Source organism: Plectropomus leopardus, chromosome 5, assembly GCF_008729295.1.
Source record: "Plectropomus leopardus isolate mb chromosome 5, YSFRI_Pleo_2.0, whole genome shotgun sequence".
In the NCBI taxonomy this organism is placed as follows: Eukaryota; Metazoa; Chordata; class Actinopteri; order Perciformes; family Serranidae; genus Plectropomus; species Plectropomus leopardus.
This window is the reverse complement of record NC_056467.1, coordinates 14,712,985-14,726,137: the sequence shown is the minus strand read 5'-3', so window position 1 is coordinate 14,726,137 and position 13,153 is coordinate 14,712,985. Positions and strand designations below refer to the sequence as shown.

General features: G+C 38.8%; 1 protein-coding gene across 2 annotated transcripts in view; it reads left to right on the top strand.

Annotated features, from left to right (window-relative positions):
* LOC121943033 (F-BAR and double SH3 domains protein 2-like) overlaps nt 1-13,153 on the top strand; it is an 81,950-nt gene that overhangs the window by 38,429 nt on the left and 30,368 nt on the right. The window contains exons 7-11 of one of the 2 annotated variants that reach the window (XM_042486395.1): nt 1,097-1,151; nt 1,390-1,518; nt 8,079-8,201; nt 9,074-9,169; nt 10,326-10,400. In XM_042486395.1, the coding sequence (XP_042342329.1) occupies nt 1,097-1,151; nt 1,390-1,518; nt 8,079-8,201; nt 9,074-9,169; nt 10,326-10,400 (478 nt within the window). The remainder of the gene's footprint in view (nt 1-1,096; nt 1,152-1,389; nt 1,519-8,078; nt 8,202-9,073; nt 9,170-10,325; nt 10,401-13,153) is intronic. The other variant, XM_042486396.1, reaches the window with a different exon arrangement.

The following is a 13,153-nucleotide window of genomic DNA, read 5'->3' as shown; positions in this document are numbered from 1 at the left end:
GTAGAAAGACACAGAAATTACTGCATTGCTGCTGTGTCGTTATGTGTGTGCATGTGTGCGTTTAAGTAGAGAAAAATGGCCAGACATTAGTCATTGTCGGGCACGGGGAACACACAGGAGGACATAGATTCGAATGCAGAGACACAACACACTTTTAACACCACTTGGCTGCATAGAGCAGGTATGCTCACATATAAAGGCAAGTGACTGTCATCATCACACACTTCAAATGCATTTTGCCTTGGTATGTATGAGAGTCGGTGAAGTACACACAGCCTTTTTTGCACAAATAAGTAGAACAAAATCGCAGACCACACACAAACACAAATGCATCCGCACTGGCTCACTCTATCATTTTATCAGACACGTCTTCTGATGTCGCCGTCAATATAAATCACGGTGGCTGGATAAGGCTGAGATTTATTGCTGTCAAGCTGCAGCCTGTTCAGGGTCAATATATGATGCCTTCTCTGAGTCAGAGGTTTGAGATCAGAGTTATGATGTTGAAGTACCTGGGTCTTTTTTTTTTCTACCTCACCTTGCTGTTGATATATTTAATCTGTGGTTGTGAATGAAGTGAATGTCAGCAGAGATGTCAGAAAACAAAGCACTTCGCCTTTTGTTTTTAGTATTTTAAGTGTGCAAACAGTGTTGTAGTCAAGACCACCTAAACCAAGACCAAGTCCCCAGACCAGAGTGTATCAAGACTGAGACAAGACCAAGACCAGACTAGTGCAAATGCCACACCTCATGATGTATTTAGAATAAAGTGTGGAACATGCAAAATCATAGGAACTCCTCAAAATGATCTTAAAGATCCACAATCTTATAAAACACCTTTAGAAAACAAATGAAGATTTCTCTTCATTCATGCCTTTTATTACCACACTGTATATACACATATGTGTATATGTATAAGTTTTCCATGACAAATGTCTTGATAAAATAAAAAACAGGCATTGCAGAGGTGAATAATATGTATTGGCATTTTATTTTGTTTCTTTTTTTTTTTTTTTTTGTCGTTGTTGAATTTAAGTTAGAGATTGATGCTTTCTTTATTAAGATTAACTTAATAGCTCTGTTTCTTTTTTTTCAGGTCCAAACTGGGTCTTTTTCAGTCAAGAATTAGTTTACAGAAAGCAAGTGTAAAGGTAAGAGGACTCATTGACAAAGATGCAAAAACAACACCATCGGTCTCTCTTAAGGCAGGTAGAGCTTTCAAACAGACTCTTTTAAAACCATGGTGTAAAAACAAAAGTGATTGTTTCTCTGTGCAACTCTAAGGAGTCCAAAACATCGAAAAAGACTCATGCTCCCTGCTTAAAGCTTAAAGCTCTGGTCTGCCACTGTAATGCAGTTTTGCAATATTGTCTGTGTCTTTTATTTCAGTTGAAAGCTAAAAGAAGTGATTGTAACTCCAAAGCGACACAGGCCAGGAACGACTATCTGCTAACGCTAGCTGCTGCCAACGCTCACCATGACCGCTACTACCATACAGATCTACTGCACTGCATACAGGTATTTACATTAAGATGGATACAAAGATTTGAAAGATGTGAATGGTGTGAGAGAGAACCCACAGCTTTGCCATGAATGCAGATATTTTAGTAAAACTACACATTTCTAGGCAGCTGAAATTGCAGTTTGTATTTCTTTAATGACATTTTCTTTTACTACAACAAGTAGTGACTTAAGAATCTCACACGCTGATAATACCCAGAGGGATTTTCCAGGAACGGGGACACATTTTCTGGCTCGAGAATTCAAAGGGGGAAGCTACTTTGAATTAAAGCTTAATGTGGGATAAAATGTCTTCCTTTTATGAGCACACAAAGTCAGTATTTGGAGGGGCAAAATTCATACATGACAAAGTGATGATTTCACAGTTTTGAGTCTTCAAAGAGAGTCATAGGGTTCTCTGTATGCATGATTTGAAAGGGGCTTATGTGAAGAAAAATCCAGCAAAATGAGCCACATGGATGTTTGCACTAAGCAAATGATTGGTAGGCATGAAATGATATTTTCCACAATGTTGAATGATATGTATTAAGGCTAGAGGAATTCTTAGAAAGCTTTGTCAAAGTTTGTGAAAGATCATCAAAGGACAGATGCAGATAGCTTTGCTGCTGCAGTGATGTTTTCTTTTTCTGTGTGCAATTAATATTTTCCTTCATATGACATGTATCACTGTGAGCTTGAATGTGTTTATTATTTGATAACATAGTTGTGGATTGAAGTAAGGTTGAGTTCTGGTTTTGTTAGTCAGATGAAGCGGACGAGCTTTGATTTTATGTAGTCAGTTTGATTAAAAAGTAACCTACTTTAGCAACTTGTGCTGATGGCACCACATCTCTGAATCCATTGTATTGCATCAGAAAGAAGCAATATTACAATGCAATTACCTTAATATTATGTTTGTTTATAAATGTACTGACGGAGTCAGTAGTGTCTGACAGGTTGTGTGCAATTTACTGCAGAGCCTGAGGACCCGAAACATGAGATTTCACTTCAGTAGAGTTGGAGAGGGGAAAGTTGTGTTAAGTACATGTCGTGTTTGTTTACTAGAAAGTTCATGTGTCTTTTGGGGTGACAAAATATGAGTCTCTCAAGAAAGCTAAAACATGAGAACATGGCAACATTTTGAATTTTAAGCTGATGAAAGAGGTGTCTTAACTGGCCTTGGGTGACACAGTGCTCCATTCTGAGCTGAACTTTTATCAGACGTACTGTTTCTACTTAATCCTGTCATTGGCTTTGAAAGCGCCACAATGGACGAAGAAGGGCTCATTCATGAAGTTTAAACGAGGAGTTACACCTAAGATACCACCTAATTTTACTACAGAAACTTAAATAATTTGGCAGCTGGCTGGAGGGAGATCACCAGGGAGCTGAATGTTTCTGGTAAATGACCATCGCTGATAACGTAATTGCTGTTGGCTATAATGTATGTAATTTGCAGTAAGTATCACAATATAAAACTTGTGTTTTGTTTAAAAAGTACAAAATGTAGGAAAAAAGCAAGTATCCTACTCACCCATCTTCCAAGTGGTTCTGTCTCCAGTATGATCCTGGGTGCGCAGCTGATAGGTAACTGGTTTGTTTACACAACATAACAAAAGTACATATTTATTGGATTCAGTGTTGAGAAAGAGTCTGATGCGACGCTTTAGTCGGACGCTCATTTGATGTTTAGAAACGGTGTCAATATGTTCCACTTTTAGTTTAGTTTAGTTTATTTGCACATTAAAAGAAGGAAATAACAATACAAATATGATTAAAATAAAACATTGTGCAGAGGTTTGAAGCCTCAACAGGCTTATAAGAATACCTCCCCTCAGACAAGAGCGAGAGTTTTAGGCAGCTTTGAAGTGGCTGCTAAGTCAAGTCCAACAACTGGTTGTAAAATTCAGTAGACTGGTCTGGTCCAGTGTTTGGCGTAATATTAAACTGGTAAAAAAAATTTTTTTACAACGGCCCAACTCTACGTGGGATTTTGTTAATGTACTCCAAATTATGACTTCATCACTGAAAGTAATCAGGTTAAAGCAAGTTCTTCAACTTGCAAAAGTGATAATTTGTGACACAGAAGCCAGTTTGCTATCACCCCTCTTATTTATTTCACCAGCAGTAGCAAGCTGCTGTTTATATGTAGCAACATGTGGTACTGCATGACCTTTCTGGCGCATGCACAAAATCAAAACACAGGAAGAAATTGGACTAAAATATCTACATTCCATTGTGGTTACAAGACAAGAAAACCAAGACTATTAATGAAACGCAGACACACACACACAAAATGACTGCCCTGTGCGCCGACGGACACACCTTAGCTGCTGTGTGTGGTGAATAACTTAAGCAGCTGAGCAACGGTTATGTCAGCCTTTTTTTAAATACCGCACAACCATGTCTGTCTGACACACACAAACTTGTATGCACACATACACACACACAGACATCACACTTTGGATGTTTTCTTTATCCTGACAGTCATTAGTGTCAGCTATGACTCTGATTTGGCATTTAACACACATACAGACATGTAGAAAGACAGTAGCTGTGAGACTTTGCATCTGTATTGTTGCTGCTTTTAGTTTAATAGTAAGTTACATACATACATTCAGAATTAATGTAATATAATTTTAAAATTAATTAATTAATTGAGTCTGTCTGCTTCTCTAAATCAATCAATCAATCAATCAATCAATCAGTCAATTAGTCAATCCTTTATTTCAGACTCAGGGTCCATATAAAAAGACAGAACATCACATATACTTAGCTTTTTAAAATTTTGTGCAATTTCTGTCTTCAGAAGCTTTTCCCCAGTTCCTTTCTTCTCCTCCTCCCTCACTCTTGCATACTCTGCCGTAGGCGTGTATGAGCATCTATACTATGAGGCCATTCTGAATAATAGATCCTTATCTCCTTGCAACAGAAGGATAGCACTGCAGGGAAAAATACACATGCACAAATACATGCACGCAAACACACAGAGAAAAAGGGACATTGCTAGAGGGATGCAATCTGCTCATCCTCTATCCCTCCTGCAGTTTTTTGGGGGGGGGTTGTATTGTTGTGGTGTTTACAGGTCGTCACCTGAAAGTCACTGATTACAACATTCCGAAAGAGGGGGACCAAAATTTGCATCTCAAGAAAGGTTCTTTTCACAGTTTTTGCTCCATTGAGAAATGTTGAAAAACGCAGCCCAGACAGCAGCATCAATGGCAGACGCAAGAATAGCAGCCATAAAATAAATGCATAACCAAAGCAGCGCAATATAAGCCAGAAAACATTTGTAGCAGCTATAAAACAACAGAACTATGTTTTTGGGGACTTTTCTATTCATCATGGACTCCATATTCAACAGCACTCATATTCAAGCTATAACATTTATTGCCCTCTCAGAGCATTTGCATTGCTGTGGACATTATTTTCAGACATGGGAGAACATTTTAGAATGGATATGTGGCATATTGCCAACTTCACGGCGGGGAAAGTTTTCCAGCTCTATCTGGATCAAGACCTTTTCTGTCTTTCATATTGAACTATACAGAAGAAGATAATTAAATTATTGCAATAGATAATTGAGTGGTTTTCTAGACATGAGGCTTGAGGAGACTTGTAATTAAAAGCCCTGTTTGAATCTGGACTTCACTTCATAAATACTGACTGTGCTGACTGTGGCTGCAGGAATAACATATATCTTACACTGAGCGCTACTGTCCTTGTCAATGCGACAGTTGTAGTGAAAGGGCAGTGGAGGAACAGGCTGCTCCACGTCTCCCTCTGCTGTTGGCAGTCGATGCTCTTATATCTATCTTTGAAGTCCCCTGCTCACACACTGTCACTTACAGTTACACCTCTGCTGCCCTGTCTGCTCCTCTGTGCTGTACTTATTGTTCTGGCTGATGCAGTTATTCAGCCCAAAAACACGTGCAGACACACTGACCACGATATGGGGACGGGGCTTTCTCTGGGAGCTGACTCACTCCATTTCAACATTACCGTAAATGGATGAAAGAAGGAGGGGAGGAAAGGAAGAAAGGGGGAGGAGGAAATGAGCAGAGTGATGAGGGAACATTTAAAGAGAAGTCAGCCAACAACCCACCCTTAATGACATAATTTCCTTGTCAATTTCCCATTGTTTCATATGTTTGTGAGTGCAAATGCTACTTCCGTGTATGAACACGTTACATTTTTGTTGTATGTTTACTGCATGTAGTGTCTGTGTGAGAAAAAGACCCTGTAGGTGTTACTGAGAGGCTGTAGACTTGGCCTAAAACACCCGCTGGCCAGCACAGAGGGTATCGAGAGTGTGAGCTTCTATGAAGTACTTTGACTAGGGCAGAGTATGAGCGTCTGAGTATTTGAGAAAGTGTGTGTTTGTGTGTGTGTCTGCGGTCTCTGTGTTTTGTTGAATTGGAATCTGAACCCCTTCACCTTCCCCTGCAGCTGTGAGAACGCTATCCAAAGAACACACCAAACACACACACACACACACACACATCTCCCATTTACACTCATTCTGGTTCTCTCTCTCTTTCTCACTCTTTCATACCTTTTCAAGTGCCCTCTCTTCCCATCATACCTCCTCCTCTCCATTAGCCTCTCTCTCTTTCCTCTCTGTCTGATCTGTCTGTTTGGCAACGTGGCCTACAGCTTGGCAGCGCTATCCCCCAGCTCCCCATAGAAAGGCTGTTTGGACTGCATACTCCAATAAAATGTCTTTATATCGTCACATCAGAATCCACATCTAATGATATGAGCTGTCAAATGAAAACATCTGCTCAGTGTCTGTCCTTCCTTTGACTTCGCTCTTGTCTCCCATTGTTCATCCCGCTCTCTTTAATTCATAAAAATATGTGTCCTCAGCATAAGACAACATACTATTAGCCTTTTCAGTAGATTTTTTCGAGTGTTTGCAGCAATGCCAGGCCAGGGATGAAGTGTGTTTGTGTGTGTGTGTGTGTACTACGTGTGTGTGACAAACCAAGCCAACACTTGTTAAATTAAAACCTGTATTTCAACACCTTAGACACTGGCTTGTTAGACTACTTGTTCAGTTAAATCTTGGAGTTACATTAATTACATCCAACATTTGATCAGTAAGATTGTTAAGGTGGCAAGTTGTCTAGTCATAAGTGCAAGGGAACTAACAGGAGAGAGAGGGAACTGTCAATTAATCACAGTCTGCACATGCCCACACAGCCTAGAGAATGAGTCTAATTGTGCCTAGTTTACACTACATGATAGTGTTGTCGAAAATGTTGATTTATTAGTACATCTTGATTCTGATTATATAAAATGGTTTAAAAACTCATTTTTTGCAGCATTGATATACTGGAACCAGCTACACTTTCTTGCTCTCTTTTATGGTTAATGTTAATTATAGTCATTCTGCTGTTTTCTACTGAGCATTTTTTTTAAAAGTATGCTTTTGATGTCAGTGTCAAAAATCCAGGTACTGCATCAAAATCCCAATATTGTGACAACACTACTACAAGACCTCAGCCCTGATTTCCCACTCACTGACAGTTTCTGGAGCCCTTGACAGAAGCCACAGATCAGAGGCAAATGCTGTTGGCTTGGCTCTCGCAAGTCGGCCGTCGAGCACTGTGTGTGAACTGTTAAAAGAGTAAAGCAGAGAAGCTTCCCGAGAGGCTTGTACGACAGACACATCCAAGATGTCTAGTATGCGAAATATCAGGGCTTGTTTGGGACCTGGTGTGTGACCTGTGACCCTCTGTTGCCAGTCACTTATGTGGTGTGAAAACCACAGTGAAATCAAGACTCGCGATTACAAGACAGCAAGTTTCCTGAAAAGTTCAGCGTTCTGAACACCTGTGTTGGTGGATTACGAGTCTTTAATCATGTTTTTTATCACAGCAACATGTCTGTCTTGTCTGCTATTGAGACACTCAACAGTTTTACTGGTTTTTGAATGCTCATGTTGTGTCTAGATTAGGTAATTTGCCAAAGAAAACATGAATGCTGCAAAAGCTTTGTGTTTTTTCTTATTTGTATTGCTGATGTTGTTGCGTAGTGTCCTCAAACATACCTACTGTATGTAAACTCTATGTAAACATAAATTTGAATAAGGATTTCTTTGTCTAATGCCTTTAGGAAAAATAGTGTTAAAAATGTTTCTTCACGTTATTTTCTTATGTCCAGAACAGCTATTTAAATTGTACAAACAAACTAGTTACATATCCCTGGAGGTGAAGTGTTCCTCCAGGCTCAAAAACAAGACACAAACAAGGGACAGCAAGAACACAAACATTGTTACAGACAGTCAGACTCCCAGTTGCGTAATAGTGATGATGAAATGATTGCTGGAAGTTTGATGCTGAGAAATGAGACAGTATTGGGTATCGTGGTGTCACGGTGAAAATGTAGATGAACAACTATATTACTGGCTGTGTTCATCTACTCTTTGACCCTCTCTCTCCTCTGTCCGTCTTTTTCTTGGGGCCTCCTAATGATTCCCTTGCACTCTCCACTTTATTATCAAGGATTATGGAATTACATTGAATTAATCCATTCCTCACTGTCCCTGGCCCTTCTCTCTCTCTGTCCTCTAGGCCTTGGATGGCAGGATCTATGAGCATGTGAAAGACTACCTGGTAGAGCTGAGTCGTACAGAGCTTGAGGCCTCCCAAGCCACACACAACACCTTCCAGTTTCTGCTGGACAAATCTACCAGGGTGAGTCAGAAGTGTTGAGAGACAAAGACCATCTGTATTCATTTTTAAGTCAGTACTTGTAGAAATAGTGTTTTTTGGTCTCAAACAGATACTGTGGGGGAATATTCATCCATCTTCTTGACATTGTGGAATGATCAAAATTCTTTTTTTTTTGCTAATGTGCATTTCTTCAGTGAAATAAATGTGACAGCTTGACATTTTGAGTTCATTTGGTATTACTAAGTACTGTTTGTCTTACATTACACAGTAGGAGAATTGTGCCGAGGGCTGAAGTCTACATCATTTTAATAAAAAAATATTTCAGACTGAAGAATGCAAGAATACTAACAAGACATTTCTAAGTAAACTAAAAGACACGCTGAAACGCACTAAATAATTAACAATATGACGCTTGCATTATCAGTACAAAATAAAAAATAATGCCATGGATGTTTGTACCCCAAATGAAACAAACAATTTTCAAAGAGAAAACAATGAATTTATAACCAAAACACAACTGTGCGATTGGATTTCATCAATACAGTGTGTGCAGCTAATCATTTCTCAATAAACCATCACTTACAGCTGGTGTGCAGGGTTACATACCTGGGCTCTAACTTACCTACATGTCTATTATATTTTGTATGTTTTATCAGAAGGACTTGACTATGCTCCTAGCCCAGCTTGCAAGCTCTTTGACCTGAAATCCCAAAACATCAAATCCAAAACCCACGTGTAAATATGAAACACTCACCCACTGTAGGCTTGATAGGTGGCTGTAAAAAAGTGTGCAGATTCAGAGGTTACAATGGATTCCAAAATTGAGTTTTTCACAGCAGGAAACCTGCATGCAAATACAAGATATTAACTATCTCCCCTTGTGTTTCTCTCAGATAATACAAGAGTACAACCAGCAGTTGTTCATGCAGGAGAACCCAGTGTTTCACAAAGCACACGACTTCCAGTTCCAGCCCAGTGAATGTGACACGGTGAGACACACACAGTTTGTTGTCGTACTTGTATTGTTTGTGTATGAACCTGTTTACACGGCAGGACAAGTTACACTATCTCTCCATTCTTGTCTCTTTCATTGCCGACACACACACACACACACACACACACACACACACACACACACACACACACACACACACACACAAACACACACACAAAGATAGCAATCAGCCTCTTGTGTTGCCACATGCATGTGGGCTTTTCCCTCTTCCTACTTTTTCTGTTCCCTCTAAAATTTTACATCTGTGGCTAAAGCCTTTAGCTCATCTTAATCAGTTGAATCGCTGAAACAGAACTCATGTACCTTTATTTATATAATTTTATAGAATCCCATTAATACATCTGGGGCTGAGAGGCTCGCCAAGCTGGAAATCGGAAAGCCAAAGCTCTGATCTTTCTTGCTCTCTAGAGAGATCTTTGGCTCTTTAGTTTCCAGCCTGTTGAGATTTTCTTTGTTAACAATTTAGGATGGAGTTTTCCAGATAAGTAGTGTCTGGTGACAGCATGACAGACGCATGACTCTACTCTGTGTTCTAATATTAATCGTTTTAACGCCAAATGTTATGTGTCCTCTGGGAGCTTTTCTTTTTCGTTCTGACTTCTGTTCATCATTTACAAAAGTTACAACTTTTTTCTTTTTCAAATCAAGTTGTAGCTAAATGTTGAAAATATTTCAAATTCTGAAGTCTTTGTGATCATGATGCAGCAGTGGGAATCATGCTGTCTCACCCCTCTGGGGACATGTTACGTACTGCTGGCTAAAAAAGAGTCTCCCGGTGGACATTGGTCCTGATTCTTCTATCCTTTTCTCTTGTGTCAGAGTCATTGTATGTTCTGTTGATTCTCAGCTTCTTTCCTTCTTTCACTGTCTCTCTCTCTCGCTGTGTTCAACTAAATTTTCTTTCCCTCTGATCCTTTCCTTTTTTGAAATATAGAAACTTTTAACATTTCTCTCGACAGTGTGCTCTTCCTTCTCTGTGTCTTCCTAATCCTGTTCAACCTTTGCTAACACTTCTCCCTAACCTTTCTTTTCCATTAACCCCTCCTTGTATTTGTCTGTCTGTGTGCTTGTACTGCTGCTCTTGGGTGTGTGGATGCGTGGACACCTGCGTGTGTATGTGTGTGTGCCAGACTCTGAGCTCGGTGCAGCAGTTGGTGGACATTGAGCCGTCGCCCGTCAGTGCCATGAGAATGACCCTGGCACAGGTAGTCATAACTGTTGTTAGCATTCTTCATTTTCATTCCTGACACAAACAATGGATCGTCTACTCCATTTATGTCTATCTCTTTATCTATCCGTCTTAGTGACATTGATTTAATCACTCATGTTTTGCTTATCAAAGCCCTGGTAAATCTTTGAATAATAAACTCTTAACACTTGGTACTATGACTGACATTTTGCATGATTCTGGTAATAGGCTTACTGCTTTGCATTTAGTACACTTCATGATCATTATGGTATATGTTCAGAATCAAACATGTGGTTAATAATCAGATTGATAGATTACATGTTATGTTGAAAACTGATGTAAAATCCAGGGTTAAAGAAATATTTAAATCTCAGATGACCATTTGTACGTCAGTTACTCACCTCTTGTTATATGGAATTTAGAAAGAAAACTGTTTATTAATTGAAGTCATAGGGGGCCGAAATTAATAACAGCAGAACTATATTAAAACATCCCAAACACATGCATTTTCACTAAAACTTTACTTCTTAAAATGCTTTTGCATAAACAGTTGCTGGCAGGGACGAGGAGTGTTCCTGTGCTGTTTATGTGCAAGTCTTTTAAATACTTTACTTATACTAATACTAAGCTTTCGGCAAAAAATGTTTGTGTTTGGGAAGTACTGAGAATACGACCAGATAAATGAGACTTGGATTGTACTGTATGACTTGTGTGAGAGTTTGTAAACTGATGCTTTGACATAGTTTTGCTGTTGTATAACGTGGACCCCTCTTACTTCAATTCATCAAGTATTTTCTCTGTTTTTGGATTCTGTGTTCCCCATGGAGGCATACAAGAAAAAGATAAAACTTAACGCAGGTGAGTTAATGATATACAAATGATCATTTGGGGTTGAAGTATTCCTTTAATATTATTACTATCACTCATTAAGGGGCTAGCCGTTTGTGATCATGACACAATGGTTACCATACATAGCCATTTCCCTCACAAGAAGCCCTAGACTACGTAAATATATAGTGCTAAAGTGGACAGTACTTTCATTCATGACTTATCTTCGACTGACCGCAGACATTCACAGTGCAGCATAGGTCAACTATAATAACCTTTACATCCCAAACATCCTTCCTGTCCAGCAGTATGGGCCAATCCCTCTTCCTAAACAGAAAGTTGTGTCGCCATTACATCATGTCTAGCCTTTTTACAAGTATGTACAGGTAAAAAACTAAAGGATAGATGTTCCTCTTTTGCTCCAATTTATGTAAATGTTATTGCAAGTTACTGGGTAATCGGCATACGTTTTTCATGGGAAAATGACCATGACTATTGCATACTACAGCATAACCAAGCAGGCATGGATACAGTTAAACCTATGACATCATGCCCAATGGTGATGTAATCAATAAGACTAAGCCTGACAAATGCATGTGAGGCTCCGAATTACTGGTTTTAAATAGATATTCAGTCACAACCTCAGTAACTTGAGTGTAACTTTGTTTTTATGCAACAGAGAAATCAGTCTAGAGTGTGTTTCTTATTTTTCTTATTTATAATTAACTCTCCGCTGACTATTACAGCATGACTTTTCCAACCTACTGTCTCTCCTTAACATTCCCCTAGTGGTTGCAATTGAAATCAGTTTTAGACAAATTATCAGTTATTTAAGCATTATTTATTCAGAAAATCTCATTAAAATCGGGGGTGTTGCACAAGAGGCTAACAACAAATAACATATACACAATATCTGAATAAGAATATTAGTTAATTTGAAAAAAGAAACATTGCACACAAAAACGAACATAGCCACACTAATAAAAAAAAATAAAAACATCATTAGAAATATAAACTAATTATTTGTTACAATATCTTCTAACTTTTAAGCTCTGTTGCAGTTGTTCAGTAGTAAAGTGCAAAGTCTTATTAGTTTAAAAGCTCTTTTGCCCTGTATTGTCTCTGGTTGCTCCTGATAATGAAACAAGGGGGCCGCATTTTCTAGATTTCTGAATACGGCTGTTATGACAGTGATTCTGCAGCACTGTAATACTTTGATACCGTCATCTGCTAGTGAGCAATGCATTCCCAGCAGCAGATGACTTATCTAATGCCATAACCTTGTTTCTGTTGCGTCATCTTCTGAAATATCACTACGCTATCATCGGCCTCCTGTAGATAAATGAGTCAAAAGTTATGTGTGTGATTTTTATTTGCACATTTGTAGTGTGTTATGGGTTCAGAATATAGTCATCGCAGCAGGCAGAATGACCCTCTCTGTGCCTGTTTTGTTTTTCTTTTTTGTTGTTTGTGTGTGTATTTTCTTTGTTAGATTCTGTGTCAGCCCATCCTTATCAAACCACCACACCGAATTCAAGCTATTGCTGAATGTGAATAAGTAAAAGTGTTAGTATTGTGTGAGTACATTCTGTCAGATTAATAAGGACATGTATTCTCTTTAGTGTTTGCATCTGCAAGCACAACCCTATAAAACAGAAAATGTTGGCTGCACTTGGATTGGATATTAAATAATAATAAAACTAAGAATAAAACTAAATTAGATTAAGGTTGCTAGTTGGCAGTCTATTTCTGGTTTATTAGGATAACTTCTTTTTGCGATTAATGCACATAAATATTCTAACCATAGCAATGCAACTGCAGGCTGTGCAGACACCCTGAAATCAGTCTCCCTCTGCTTTTTAAAATCCATTAAACAGCTTTCATAGAAATACTGCTGCCTTGACTTAAGTGTGATACAGGTCCTGTTCAACATGATGTATT